This window comes from Prionailurus viverrinus, chromosome B3 (genome assembly GCF_022837055.1).
Source record: "Prionailurus viverrinus isolate Anna chromosome B3, UM_Priviv_1.0, whole genome shotgun sequence".
Taxonomy (NCBI): domain Eukaryota; kingdom Metazoa; phylum Chordata; class Mammalia; order Carnivora; family Felidae; genus Prionailurus; species Prionailurus viverrinus.
The window spans coordinates 41,951,242-41,965,407 of NC_062566.1; the positions used below are offsets into that span (position 1 = coordinate 41,951,242).

Here is a 14,166-nt window from a genome sequence, read left to right on the forward strand (position 1 = left end):
TGGCATTTAAGATAAGAATCAGTAGGCCCCTGTCAAGCTTGCCCTGGGAGCGAGGAGCAGACATGACCTATAAAGGTCTTTTTATCTGAAGCCCAGATTTGGCCCACGTAGCCCAAAGCCCATTCTGGGATGGAATCTCTGGATTCTTGATGTACATCTATATGCTGACCTCTAGGATCCCACAAACTAAAAGAAGGCCTGTTGGAGCTAGGTAAACATCTACATTAAAGGGGTATAAATACAGAAGCTCAAACCCAAAGGGGCAGTAAAGCGAGGAACCCAATGTCTGGAGGGACATTCACCTGTTGGCGTGAAAAGCAACAGAAAATCAAAACAAGTATATCCTTGAGTTATTTGGGGGCGAGGAGAACGAGGGCTAGAAGGGGGCATCGCAGAAGAAAGACAGGGGGGCCAAGGAAACACGCCAACTCCCTCAGAGGACCGATGCCCTCATCCTGGGGCGCAGCGCGGACCGCCCGGGGCCGTCCCGGCCGGCAGAGGGCAGCAGCTGGGCGGAAAAAGCTGGGCGAGGGCCGCGCGGAGTCGACTGCCTGGCGGGGATACTTAATTTTAAGTGTGGGGCGAGGAACTCGCACTCATCACTGCCTGACCAGGACCCTGCGGCCGCGGTGCACCTCCGGCTCCGTTGAGGGGAGTGGGTGTGTGCTAGGCCGCCTGCCCGAAGAAAGAGAGCGGAGGGCGCCCCCAGGGTCTCGGGAGAGAAGGGCCCCGGGACGCGAGAGGGAGGGGCCCCTGACGCACCCCCTCCTCTGCCGAGCCCGCTTGGCGCCCCAAGAGCCGCCCTTTGAGCTCCGAGAGCTAACTCCAACGCACCGCGTCAGCCCCCGCCGGTGCGGCTCCTGGGGTTACGACCCACGCCCGACATCCGCTAAGGTGCGCCCCCCACCGCCGCCGCCCGGACGGGAGCGAGGCCGGTCCCGCTCTCGGAGCCCCGAGCGGCCGCAGCGCGGTTCGGGCTCTGGCCGTCGAGGCCGGCGGTGGTGGCGGCTTGGGCCTGTCCCCGCGGCCGAGGTAGTCGCCAGGCGCACTTGACCGTGGGCGCGGAGCGAACGGATCGCGCAACGCGGGCGGCGGGCTTTATGTAAATCGGGGCTGCGCCCGGGCGTCCTAGGTAGGATGGACCAGCCCCCCGCGCCTCGGCCCTCACGTCCAATAAGAAGAGCCCCAGCTTGACACCTGCCTATATACAGGCGAGCGCGCCCCCGGCCCGCCGACCGCGCGCACAGCCCGCACAGCCCACGCCGCGGGCGAGCGAGACCTCGGCCCGCCACCATGACTTCCAGTAAGATCGAGATGCCCGGCGAGGTGAAGGCCGACCCCGCCGCCCTCATGGCGTCCCTGCACCTCTTGCCGTCGCCCACGCCCAACCTCGAAATCAAGTACACCAAGGTAAGCGCCCGGCGAGGACCTGCCGTCCACCGAGGCTTTCTAGAACCTTCCTTCCTGTCCCTGATCTGTTAGGGGAGTAGGGTGGCGGGACGGGGTCAGGGGCCGGGGCGTCCGGGGCCAGCCTCTCGTCCCTGCGCAGCAGAGGGACGCCCCGTCCTCGGGATTAGAGCTTCCGAAGGCCTGTCGGGGACTCGGAAAGCCTCGGGGACTCGCCCCAACCTGAACGCGGCGCTGGGGGTCGCGGTCAACGGCTCTTCACCCACGCCGCGTCTGCCGCTGCCTCCTGATCCGATTCTCGCGGTCCGGACTGTCGCGGGGGAGGCGTCGGCACCGCTTCGACTCATGGGGGTTAGAAGGGTTCCCGCCAGGTGGGCCACGCAACCCGGCCGCTTTTCCCAGCGGCCCTGCGCCTTCAGGGGCCGCTGGGCTGCTAGTCCCCGCTCGGTCCTCGGAAGCCCGCGGTGCGGAGCGGCTTTTCGGGAGGGGCCGACAGGGCGCGCGAAGCTCGGGCCGCCCTTAACGCATCGCGCCGAAACGTGGACGCTGCCTCCCGGCGCCTCCGGCTTGGGCATTTCGTTCGGCATTTGTAGGCAGTGGCAGTTCTGCTGGACAACGCAGAAACTCTCGAAATTGGTGTGCATTAACGGGCTCGCTCTCGGACTGAAAAGAAATCATTTTTTATAACGAACCCTGACATTTTGGGTTTGCCAAGCAGGATTTGTTGCTGGGCCATATAAAAAAGGATACGCATGCGCTACCTTCATTAATGGGAATTGAATTCACTTTCTACGAATTCCACATGGAAAAAAATGTATTGATTAGATACACGGGGTGATTATAAAGTTATAACATGGTGGGGGGAGAAAGATGGGATTTAATGTCATGTTCCTTGGAGCTCATTTTACAGTTCTCTTGTTTTTCTATTACTTTCAATTGATTTCTACCCCAAATTGTTCCCGATAAACCCAAGCGCGTTTCCCAGACACACAATACGGTTAAAGTTGTTTTCCATCATTCTTACTACAGGATAAACTAAGTTTGTTGAGAAGTGTATTGTTTGGTTCTGGCTTAATGGTTGAAAGAGAAATTTTTTAAATATCCGAATTTTGAAATTTTACTTGCATTGAGTTTTAGGATGCAAATCAAGGTGATTCGTGTTCTAAGTGCCCGATTCATGATGGATTTGATGTACCTGTTAGCTTTTTTAGATGGTGTGACAAATTTTTGAAAGCCATTTTAATGGGAGGTCGTTAGTGGTTACAGCCATTTAGACATTGTTTGCATAACAATAGTGCCAGTGCGTGGCACATCTCTGGGTTTGGGAACGAGCAGGGAAATACACAGCATAAACGCTTTGTTTTATGAGGGTCGCTAACCTCTCCAGCCCCTCTTTAAAGATCTTAAGATTCAGGATCTCCCCGTGAGACGGGACCCTACTCTCATACTTTGGAAGGTTCGATTTTAGTCTTAGCTTTTCATTGGGATTTTCCTCACAGCCCCGGAAAGGAGTTTTAGGTATGCAGTAGGTATTTCGGAATTTAATTTGGAAGCTCTTCCAGTTCTCTTTTTTCTCCAGCTACCCCCGCTCCCTTTTTCTCTTGTTCTCCCCCAGTAGGAAAGACAACTGATTTATAGCTAAATGAAGCCTTTAATGTGGAGTCTTTTAGCTCGGAGGAGACTTTTATCCAGTATCCACTTTCCCACTTATTGCAAAGAAAAACAATCAGAAATGAAATAATGGATCGAAACTTGACTCTTTTAATTTGTGGGGAGGAGGCGCCTTATTTTTGGCTTGACAAACAACCCTCATAAACACTGAGTAATGCTAATCTAAAGGCAAGCTCTTTTCACAAAACCTTGTTAAATCAGGTATCTGTGAAGATTCCCAGCAGCTTACTCCCCACCCCCCAGCTTTTTAGTGAGACTTCTAAATTTTCTGACACAAGCGTCTTTGGTGAGCAGCTTTTTTAATGTGAAGAGCAGAATCTGCTCTTTTGGTAGCTGAGGCTAATGGTTTTTTTACTTACAAGGAAAAATAAGATCCATGGAAAGGTTTTTAAAAACTCACTTATGATCAGAAGTGAGGGATATTATCTTGGTAATTTCAAGCAGACGAATGAACAAGGTAGAATGACAGTTCGTCCTTTAGAACAGTAGTACCACATTCATGAGAGGGATTTTTGAAAGAGTAATGGTTAAAGAACTACTATGCTGGAGGGCTTGTTGAAGAACACATACATAGGAAACAAATCCCATGTTTGTGTCACAAAGCCGTGCAGGATAAACAAGATGGATCCTTCATCATTTTTGTCTTGTTGAACGAATGCATCTTTAAGGGTATCACGATAAGATTTGTAAATGTGATTTGGGGACCAACATAAAGCCACTGCCTACGTGTAAATGTCAGATTATGAGAATTTCAAGTTGCATGCATTTAGAAAACTTTGCATTTATGATCTTGCATTTAAGATCTATGATCTTATGTATTTTTCATTTTTTATGAAGGGGGAAGTGGGGGAGATTATTAGAAATAAAACTTACATCTTTGTCAAAGGTCCAGTGAAAATACTCCAGAATTACAGTTCAGTCCCCATAGATACTGAAAGGGCTTAACTTGTGCTCTTGTAGTGATTTTACATTTAGTTTTTAAAATAAGCCTACCTGTCTGAAGTTCCAGTACCCGATTTAGACTAATGATCAGTGGCAATACCATCATTGGTATAGATCTAGTTTTATTTCCTTAATGCAGCAATCTAGATCCCAGGTTTTAAAAATGATTCCTTATTAAGGAATATGGGGGGGTGTTGTTGTTGTTGTTGTTGTTGTTGTTGTTGTTGTTTTAAAGAAAAGACTGCATTAGTCAAGAAAGCGTTAAGTTTACCAACAAGAAGTAGCGAGGTGACCACTTTAAGGCCAAGACAGCGTATACTCTCCTGCTCGGATCCTCAGAAGACTGCTTACCAGCTATTGCAGGAATCTGATTGGTTTTAGGTGTGTTTCTGTGAATTAAAACTTTTCTGAGTTGTTTCTGTTTCATCAGTCTGATTTTTCAAACTTTGTATGGCTGAATATATTATCAGAGTTCACATGTTGTAAAATTAAGGCTAGCACTTTACCAACTGCCCTTAACTGCAGGGGAGATTTCTTCCAGATTCCCAGAAGGTCTTTGGAATCTTTCTGTCTTTATCCCACCCCTACCTTGTCTGTTGTCTCTGTCGTCTCTTCTGTCTTTACTAGTTTCTTTCTACTGCCACATCCCCATTATACACACGTGCACACACGCAGAGGCATTGTGCTGTCTCTGTGTTGAGCATTTTTTCAGTGACAGTTTATGCCTATAATTGACAGTAACATAAAGGGTTGTGTTTTCTTCCAGCATCTGATTCTGTGAGGAGCTAGAACAGAGGGAAGAAAGGAACATTAATGGAGTACTAACCTACTAAACTACTAAACTAGAAGAGAAAAAATAAAAGACAACTGAAAATCAGAGCAAATGTGCATTGGGTAACTTCTACTTATTTATTTGTTTATTTAAAATCTTATTATTGAACATTTTCTATTTTCTGCTGTCAATTTCAATTCTGTCCAAAGGATGTTTGGGTGACCACTGAGTGTTGTTAGTATTCCTAACAACAGTGTTCCCTGTTAAGCTAATTGGGCATCTCCCTTCCAGGAGCTTAGGATCTTATTAGAAAGATTGATCGCCAAAAATTGTCAGCATGGCAGTAGTTCAGTTGATCAATGTAGTAACAAATAATGATAAAAAATACATAATGCCACTTACATTGGTTATAGGGTCTAATAGTTTACCTAGCACTTTAACGTGTACCATATCTGATCCTTGCAAAACCTTTTGAAGGAGAGCGAATAGGAAGAAGTAGAAATACTTGATAAGAAAGACCTTGGCCTTGACTTTTAAAAAACTGATGGATCTTTCCTGACCATAATACACTTCGCTTTTCCTAACAGTAACATACTTTTTTTTTTTTTTTGAGAGAGAGAGAGAGAGAGAGTTTACATCTTTATTTTTTTGTGTGTTCTTTCTGTTGCAAACATGGGGAGAATATGTGCTGGTCTACTCTTCTTAGGAAGAAGCTACATCATGTGGCTTTTGATTCCCCGACTTTAACTACTTTTTATGTTCTACTTTTTTTAAAAATCAGATTCTTGCCTATTTCAGAGATTCTTTTTTTTTTTTTTTTTTTTTTTTTTTTTTAATGAGAGAGAGCACACAAGCACTCGAGCGGGGCAGGGGCAGAGAGAGACTGGGAGACAGAATCTGAAGCAGGCTCCAGGCTCTGAGCTGACAGCTCAGACTTGAGGCTCGAACCTATGAGCTGTGAGATCGTGACCTGAGCCATTGGATGCTTAACAACTGAGCCACCCAGGTGCCTTGCAGAGATTATTTCTTAAAACATGGTGTGGGTCTAATTGTTTCCAAATCTCTAATCAAGATTGTTTTTATCATAAATTATGAATAACACCTCATGTTTATAGGAACCTCAGATTTGCAAAAGAACTGTATTGCTAAACAACTTTATTGTAGGGCTTGAAATAGATAATTCTCTTGGAGTCCTGCCCTGATGCCTTCTGTACAGGATTCTGCTACCATATGGAATCATCATTTGCTGAGGCAATTCTGTCGTCTATTTCTATAAAATGAGGAATAATAGATTTTCTATTTGAGGGTAGAAGATACTCTGAGAAGCCTGTTATGTGTGTGAGGTCTGATTTCCTTGCAGCAAGGCTTAAGAGAAGCCAGGCATGCATAATATAAGTTCTCTGTTGCATTACACAAGCACAGTGATCAAATACATCTCAAATATGAGCAGATCAAAAACATCTCAAATACCAACATATGCACTTCTGTCTCTAGTCTTTCGCAGTCGGATAATGAAATAGAAATACTGGTGTATATTTTTGTCTGCTTTAATTATCTCAGTGACAGCTTGTGGTAGTCAACAAACTACAGACTATCTGTGTGATGTTGTAAACAAAACTTTATTGGAACACAGACACACCCATTCAGTTATATATTGTCTGGAGCTACTTTTAGACTGCAATGCTAGAGTCTAGCAGTTGCAACAGAGACTATATGGCCTATATTTTAGAAAAAGTTTGTAAGTTCTTGATTTGGAAAAAGAAAGGCTCTGAGTTAAAGTAGGTCTTTGTTCAAACCTTGGTCATATATGTACTTACTAGGGGTTGTTGTGAGGGCTAAATGAAAAACTGTGTGAAAGTACATATAATGATAATTAGCCAAGGACTAATTCCATTTCATTTTTACATTTGTAGTTACGAATTAATGCAGGCCCATTTTAAGAAAGATCAGAATTGTATGGTCAGTAAGGTTTTTACAAGACAGGCCATTGTTTACTATTTTAATTAGCCATGAGAGTTTAATATTCTGGGTAACTGTGGGTCCCTTATATGTTTTCCCTACATTTCCATCAAATGAGATCCCTTGGCGGTTTCTCTACTAAGGTCTTCTCTTTACTAAAAAGTCACTAAATCAATTTCCCAGCCAGTTTTTAAAGAATCAAATTAGATATCTGACACTGTGGCGAAATCTGGCATTAATATGCCTCAGTACACCCAGGTGGCTTACCCTAATTGTCAGATGGCAGACAACCGTTTCTGGCATTTTAAGTAGTTTGGGCAAAGGTGTTGCCAAGTCTTTGGCACATAAATCTGGGAGGTATGGCAGCATTTGAGTACATTCTCAGATAGTATATATACCTTTTAGAAATGGGAAGGTATCTTTGTTCCTATAATTTAAAGCTAAAGAGACTTTTCATTGGTTCTGACTGCCCAGTTTGGCAGCTTCCAGAAAATAAAATGCAGTGACTATTTTGAAAGCCCTTCTAGCATTTCATTAATTTCTTTATTTGCTGCAACAAATCATTTCAAAACCAGTCATTTCCCCTCAAACACCAAATCTGATGCATATAGAAGTGATTGCCATAATGTCACTTTGGATAATTTTTTTTTAATTTTTTTTAACGTTTATTTATTTTTGAGACAGAGAGAGACAGAACATGAACGGGGGAGGGTCAGAGAGAGGGAGACAGAGAATCTGAAACAGGCTCCAGGCTCCGAGCTGTCAGCACAGAGCCCGACGCGGGGCTTGAACTCACGGACCGCGAGATCATGACCTGAGCTGAAGTCGGCCGCTTCACCGACTGAGCCACCCAGACGCCCCGACTTTGGATAATTTTTAATTGCTTTTTCAGATCTATCTTTGAGCTCCATTCCATTTTACCTTTCAGATATATGAGATTATCCAAATTAGGGATTTCTTACCTCTGGCATTTCTCCATTGCTTGTTTTTTGGCCTTTAAGATGAAGCTATGTTTGGGGCACCTGAGTGACCCAGTGGGTTAAGTGTCCATCTTCAGCTCCGGTCATGATCTCATGGTTCGTGGGTCTGAGCCCTGAGTCAGGCTCTGTGCTGACAGCTCAGAGCCTGGAGCCTGCTTCAGACTCTGTGTCCCCCTCTTTCTCTGCCCCCCCCCCTCATGCGCGCACGTGCGCACACTCTCTCCCTCTCTCTCTCTCTCTCAAAATAAACATTAAAAAAAATTAAAGGGGCACCTGGGTGGCTCAGTTGAGTAGGGGTCTGACTTCAGCTCAGGTCATGATCTCATAGTTTGTGAATTCTAGCCCCACGTCAGGCTCTGTGCTGACAGCTCAGAACCTGGAGCCTGCTTCAGATTCTGTGTCTCCCTCTCTCTCTCTGCCCCTCCCCCACTTGCACTCTGTCTCTGTCTCTCTCTCAAAAATAAACATTAAAAAAAAATAAAAAAGATGAAGCCAGGTTTACATTGTTCCCCTTCAAAATCTTAACTCTCAGTGAGTTTATTTACAGCACAGCTCTGTTGTGTGACATGATTTGGAAATACTTCCAGCCTTTGAAAATTCCAGTTGGAATAATAATTGGGTGCTTCACCACCTAGACGTTTGCTAGGCTCTCAACAAAATTTCCCTGGGGCTAAACACGGGGGGTTATTGACCTCTGTAGAATGTGGTTAAAAATTAGAATGTCTGTGAGTGAACATTTTAATTTTTATTGTAGAAAGAACTTTTCTTCTCACTTCAGCTCAGCCTTGGTACCTCCAGAAGCAGTTATCTGCTCTGTTTCCTTTCCTCGTCACAATCTGACCTTTGGAGAGCCGGAGTCACAGTTGCTTTACTCCTAGATCTCTGGAAAGATGAAACCTCTTGTCCAGTGAAAAACTAGACATACCTGTCTCTTATTTACAAAGAATTTAGGATATCATGAGTACCCAAACACTTTCCAATCTTAATTGATTATAAACTATAAGGAGGAAATTTCCAAATAATTAAAGATTATATTTTTATACATTTTCTTGTACATACTTTTCATTCCTCTAGCCTATGTCTTCTGATTTCAAGTCCACTGACTCTTAGGGATTGTTTTTTTGCCCCAGGTCATTTTTAGGGACCTTAAACTTAGTCAAACAAAAAGTGGTATAAGTGGGTGGCTCTTCCCACACGTATGATGGAATCTACCTCCGGGTAAGTGGATCTTGCAAAATATTGTGGTTTTAAGTAAACCTAGTAACAGGCAGATGTAACCTGGTTCCCTCTTTCCCCAGTGCCCACAAACAATACACACACCAGATCTCTGGGCTGATGTGTGTGTATTAATGGAGTGTTGAGGGTGGGAAGGGAAAGGGGAAATAAGAACTTGCCTGATAAGGTAAAATTAGGAAATATCTATAGCAGTCTACAGAGGATAGCTTAAAGTCTTACTTCCCTAGGTGTAGAAATTGACTTTTACACTGAATCCTTTTTTGGGAGATCAGGAATCAGTATGACTGGTTAAATTCCCTAGCAAAACCTGAAACTAGTGACTTGCAATGCTCATCTATATTTTATAGTCTGCTCCCCAACATACCAATGTAACTTGATTTTCACAGGGAAGGGTATCTAACTCTATTATTTCGAGGTCATTTTTAACTATAGCCAGAGCTACCCTTTTGCTTGTCTGAATTTATTAATTTGTTTATTCATTTGACATTTATTTAGGACTGCTTGTGTACAAAGCATTGTTAGTCACTGTCTGGCACGAAACACCACATAGATTGTGGGGCCTGCCCTGAAGAGGCTGGAGAGGATTCCCACTTGGGTATGGGGTGAGAACATACACACATGGTGCATAATAGAAGGTGCAAATGCTTGAGATGAATGTCCTGAAGGCACCATGAGTATTCAGAAGGTAAAGAGATGTTTCAGGTTCTGCAGACCAATAGCGCTGTTTCGTAGGACATACTTGACAGACAATGAAATGTTTCAGCCTGTAGAAGATTACAGACAATAATATCACAAACATGTATAACTATACCCAGATTTGTTAGCTCTTAACATTTGGCAGTATTTGCTTCTGTTCTTTTTTAAAGAAATACTGCATTGAAACTCCACCTGTGGCTTTCCTCCATTCCCTTCTTTACTTCCCCCTTCCTTCCTCAGAGGCATGTATCTTCCTCATAGGTGTTCAAAGGTGTTCGTATCTATGCACCTGCATGTACTCATAAACAATATGTACTGTTGTTTTGCATGCTGAATTTTTTTACACAAAGGGTACTGTGCTGCAGTTTGCTTTGTTTTCATAGCATGCTATTTTCAAGATTCCTCCGTGTTACTGGATGTACTTGCAGTGCTTACATTGTCATTCGTTCATTGTCAGAGTATTCCACTCCTTGAATATATTACAATTTTCATTCATTCTTCTAATTGACATTTAAGATACTTCCAGCATTTTGCTATTACAGTGATGTTGCACTAAATGTTCCTAAGCATATCTCCTTACTTGCCTGGGTGAGAGACTTTTCTAGGATGTATGCTTAGAAGTGATATTATTGCTGGCTTAAGGGGTATGTGGATCTGCATCTTAATTAGGGATTGCCAAATTTCTGTCCAACACAGTTACACTAGTTGCCGCTACCCCCAGCAGGTATCAAAGTACCTGCCACTCTCTATCGTCACCTCACTTCCATTCAGAAATACGGAGTTCTCATACTTCTGAAATTTTGCCAGTCTGTGTGAAATGGTATCTCATTGCTATTTGAATTTGCATTGCATTGATTTCTTGTGAGGTTGAGTATCTTTTCATATGTGTATTGGCCATTTGGCTGTCCTCCTTTGTGAGTTGGCTAGTATATCACTTGCTCATTTCTGTTTGCATATGTATGTTTTTTTTAATGATTTGTAGCCTTTTATTATGTACTTGGGATTATAATTCTTTGACAGTTATATACAGTGTGAAAAATTTCTGCCCCCTTGTGCTTTTTCTTTCTCTTTTTTAGTGTAATTGTCATGTAGTTTTAAATGCAAATAGGAATATTTCTTTTTTTTTTTAGTTTATTTCTTTAACTTGAGAGAGAGAGCGCACACCTACACACACACACACACACACACACACACACACACACACACGCACACACACAGGGGAGGGGCAGAGAGAGAGAGAGAGAGAGAGAGAGAGAGAGAATCCCAAGCAGGCTCTGCACTGTTAGTGGAGCCCCAACAGGAGGCTCGAACTCACGAACTGTGAGATCATGACCTGAGCCGAAGTCGGACACGTAACCGACTGAGGCACCCAGGAACTCTGAGGAATATTTGTATCTTTTCTTTATGGTTAGTGCTTTTGGTGTCTTTTTTAAAGAAATCCATTCTTATTCCAAGTTTTTCAAGGTATTCTTTTACATAGTCTTCTGAAGTTTACTTTTATTATTAAAAAATTTACCTTTCTCATTTGTGTCTTAATCTACCTGTAATTAATCCCATTTGTATTTGTTTATGTATAAGGACACAGGTAAATCTTAAGGACAAATGATGTAACATATAAGAAAAGCAAATGATATTAATGTGTAAAGAATTTTTCAGAATTATATTCTGTGCAATTCTGGAATAATATTAGGAGGTTCAGAATGTGTGGTTTTTCTCTAAGCCTGATCTTCTCTGTAATGGGAACATATCAGAAATTAGTCCTACTTTGGTGGATGATTTTAGTACTTGTTGGTTTCCCTAAACTAACAACAGTAGGGCATTCTGTAAACCTACCTTTAAGGAGTCATTGTATAAAATGAGATATGATCATTGTAAGTTTTCCATGTCAAGAGTTACTTCCCTACCTTTCTTATACTCCCTAGAACAGAAGAAGTGCTCAAATGTTGGTTATTGTTGTTCCCCTCCCCTCACACACACACTTAAACACACACCACTCATTTTTTGAAGGGGCATTACCAGGTTCACTGTGTGCTATTTGTTTATAGGACTGGAGAAAACTGGAGGGATGACAGCTAACATAATGTGAGAAGGAATTTCTGATGGATCTTTCCCTTGAATGACTAATTCCATACTGTGCTTCATTGTGTTAGCTTAGAGAATTTCAGTCATTTCTTAGCACCAGGCTTGAAAATAACATTGCTTTATGTTTCGTTAATGTTTTAACTCATTGTGTTTTAAACTCAAAGCTGGTGTTACACATTCACTTTTGTGTTTGGATTTCTAAGTTATTGATCTCTAACTCTAAAGAAGCTACCTGAGGAGGAATGAAATTCTCCAATCTTAAAACTGGAGCTAGCCCTCTTGTGCCTATTGCTTACATAGTACCTGACATTGTCGGTCCCACACTTATTTTGAGGGGATGAGCCTACATTCTCTGAATGCCCATATTACTTGTTTACACTACTCCTGAATGGTACAGTTTTAGCCTTGTATGCTTATATTTTTTGGTGTAACTCCCTGTTCCTACACTGTATTAGATTATAAACTCTTATTCATCTTAGTATTTCTTTTTTTTTTTTTTTTTTTTTTTTAACGTTTATTTATTTTTGAGACAGACAGAGACAGAGCATGAACGGGGGAGGGTCAGAGAGAGAGGGAGACACAGAATCGGAAACAGGCTCCAGGCTCTGAGCAGTCAACACAGAGCCCGACGCGGGGCTCGAACTCACAGACCGCGAGATCGTGACCTGAGCCGAAGTCGGACCCTTAACCGACTGAGCCACCCAGGCGCCCCTCATCTTAGTATTTCTGAAGCATCTAGCTCAGTGCCGTATAGTGAAATGCTTAGGAAATGTTTGTTGAATGAATACTTGTTAGATTTTATTATCATTACTGGCTACTGATAGTTCCTTTTATTATTAATACTATAATTTCCAGAGTGCTTTTCCCATATGATTACATTTAATAATTGCAACAACCTATGATACTGATACTATATTAATATCCCCACTATGTAAGTGAGAAAGTCAAGCATATTAAAGTTAAACAAATTTTTCAGGCTCAAGAGTTAGTAGGTTTCAATTCCAAGACTTGGTTCTCTTCCTTCTCTGTTCATAACAACAGTAACAAGCTTAAGAACCACGACGACAAAGACAGTAAAATTTGAACTCAGCCTAATGCTCTGCTGAGTGTTGTATAGGATAATCCCAAGCCCAGTTCTATGACTGTGGATCCCCAACTTAGTCACAGTAGGTATGGTAGCTACCATTAGTAACAATTTCAACTTGACATAAAAGTGAAAGTGTTCATTAAAAAAAGGAAAAACAGAGAATTGATATAATCAATACTTAGGTGTGATTCTTCAGGCTGTGGTAAAGAACTGCATTTTTGGATTCCCACTGGTTGGGCAGTTATATACTGCCCTTAATAACACCTGCTTGTTTGTATTTTTTTTTTTTTTCAGTTCAAAAAGTGCTTTTATTTGTTATGGTTCTTCAGATTTACTTGGCAGTGAGTATGATGAGACTGTTGAAAACGAATATATTTCATATTCTTTCTAATGCTTCCTCTTTATTTTATTTTTTTAATGTTTATTTATTTTTTGAGAGAGAGCGGTATGCAAGTGGGGGAGGGGCAGACAGAGACAGATATACAGAATTTGAAGCCAGGCTCCAGGCTCTGAGCTGTCAGCACAGAGCCCGACGTGGGGCTCAAACGCATGAACCATGAGATCATGACCTGAGCCGAAGTTGGATACTTATCCGACTAAGCCACTCAGGCGCTCCAAATGCTTTCTGTCTTTCCATGGGCGATCATTTTGTGTAACTTGACTATAACCTATGTGGTAGAGACACTTGCCAGAACGACTTAGGTGGATGTGTTCCACCTTGCCTTTTATGGGCAGTCATTTCCACTTAAAGCTTCCAACTGGAATCTTACTCCGATTAGATTTGTCAATTGTATGTAGCCTCAGCGGGGATGCAGAATAGAGAAATAGACAGTAGACCCCAGAAATTCATGTAGTGTTTATACTGTAACAGAACTTCAGTGCCCAGAGGGTGGTGGTTGGAATGCACGATTAATGTTTTATCGTAAATGGCTCAAAAATCCCATCTAAAGAATCTCCTCCCAGTAGTCTTCCGATTTCTCTGTCTTCACTTTTAGAGAGAACGCATTTCCCTTTCTCCTCTACTTCTCAGAGTTACCCCTTCTCACCTTTTCCATCTTTTTCTCTTTTCTTCTGCTTCTCTTCTGCCTCCCTAAGTATTTCTGTCAGGCAAGCCTTTGATGACCCTCATTCCTTGGTCAGATTCATTTACCTGTTTTCGTAAAATGTCTAGTTATGCCTGGGAACCTTTGTAGTCAGCTCTTCCAGCTGTTGGCCCGAATAGTCCTCGGGGACACCAGAAGCAATGAACCTGGAATAACCACATTTGACTTCTGTGAGCCCTCCTGAGAATTTAGTAATTACTTAATGGATTGAATTGGTGACACACACTATTC

At 42.7% G+C, this 14,166-nt stretch overlaps 1 protein-coding gene across 9 annotated transcripts in view; it reads left to right on the forward strand.

Annotated features, from left to right (window-relative positions):
- Window positions 1-14,166, forward strand: part of ALDH1A2 (aldehyde dehydrogenase 1 family member A2) — a 399,898-nt gene that overhangs the window by 297,527 nt on the left and 88,205 nt on the right. For 5 of the 9 annotated variants that reach the window (XM_047864525.1, XM_047864524.1, XM_047864521.1 and 2 more), the window contains one exon: window positions 1,212-1,410. The exons of 3 other annotated variants lie outside the window; for them this stretch is intronic. In XM_047864525.1, the coding sequence (XP_047720481.1) occupies window positions 1,212-1,410 (199 nt within the window). Of the gene's footprint in view, window positions 1-1,211; window positions 1,411-4,786; window positions 4,915-14,166 lie in introns of those variants that run through there. One more of the 9 variants, XM_047864529.1, reaches the window with a different exon arrangement.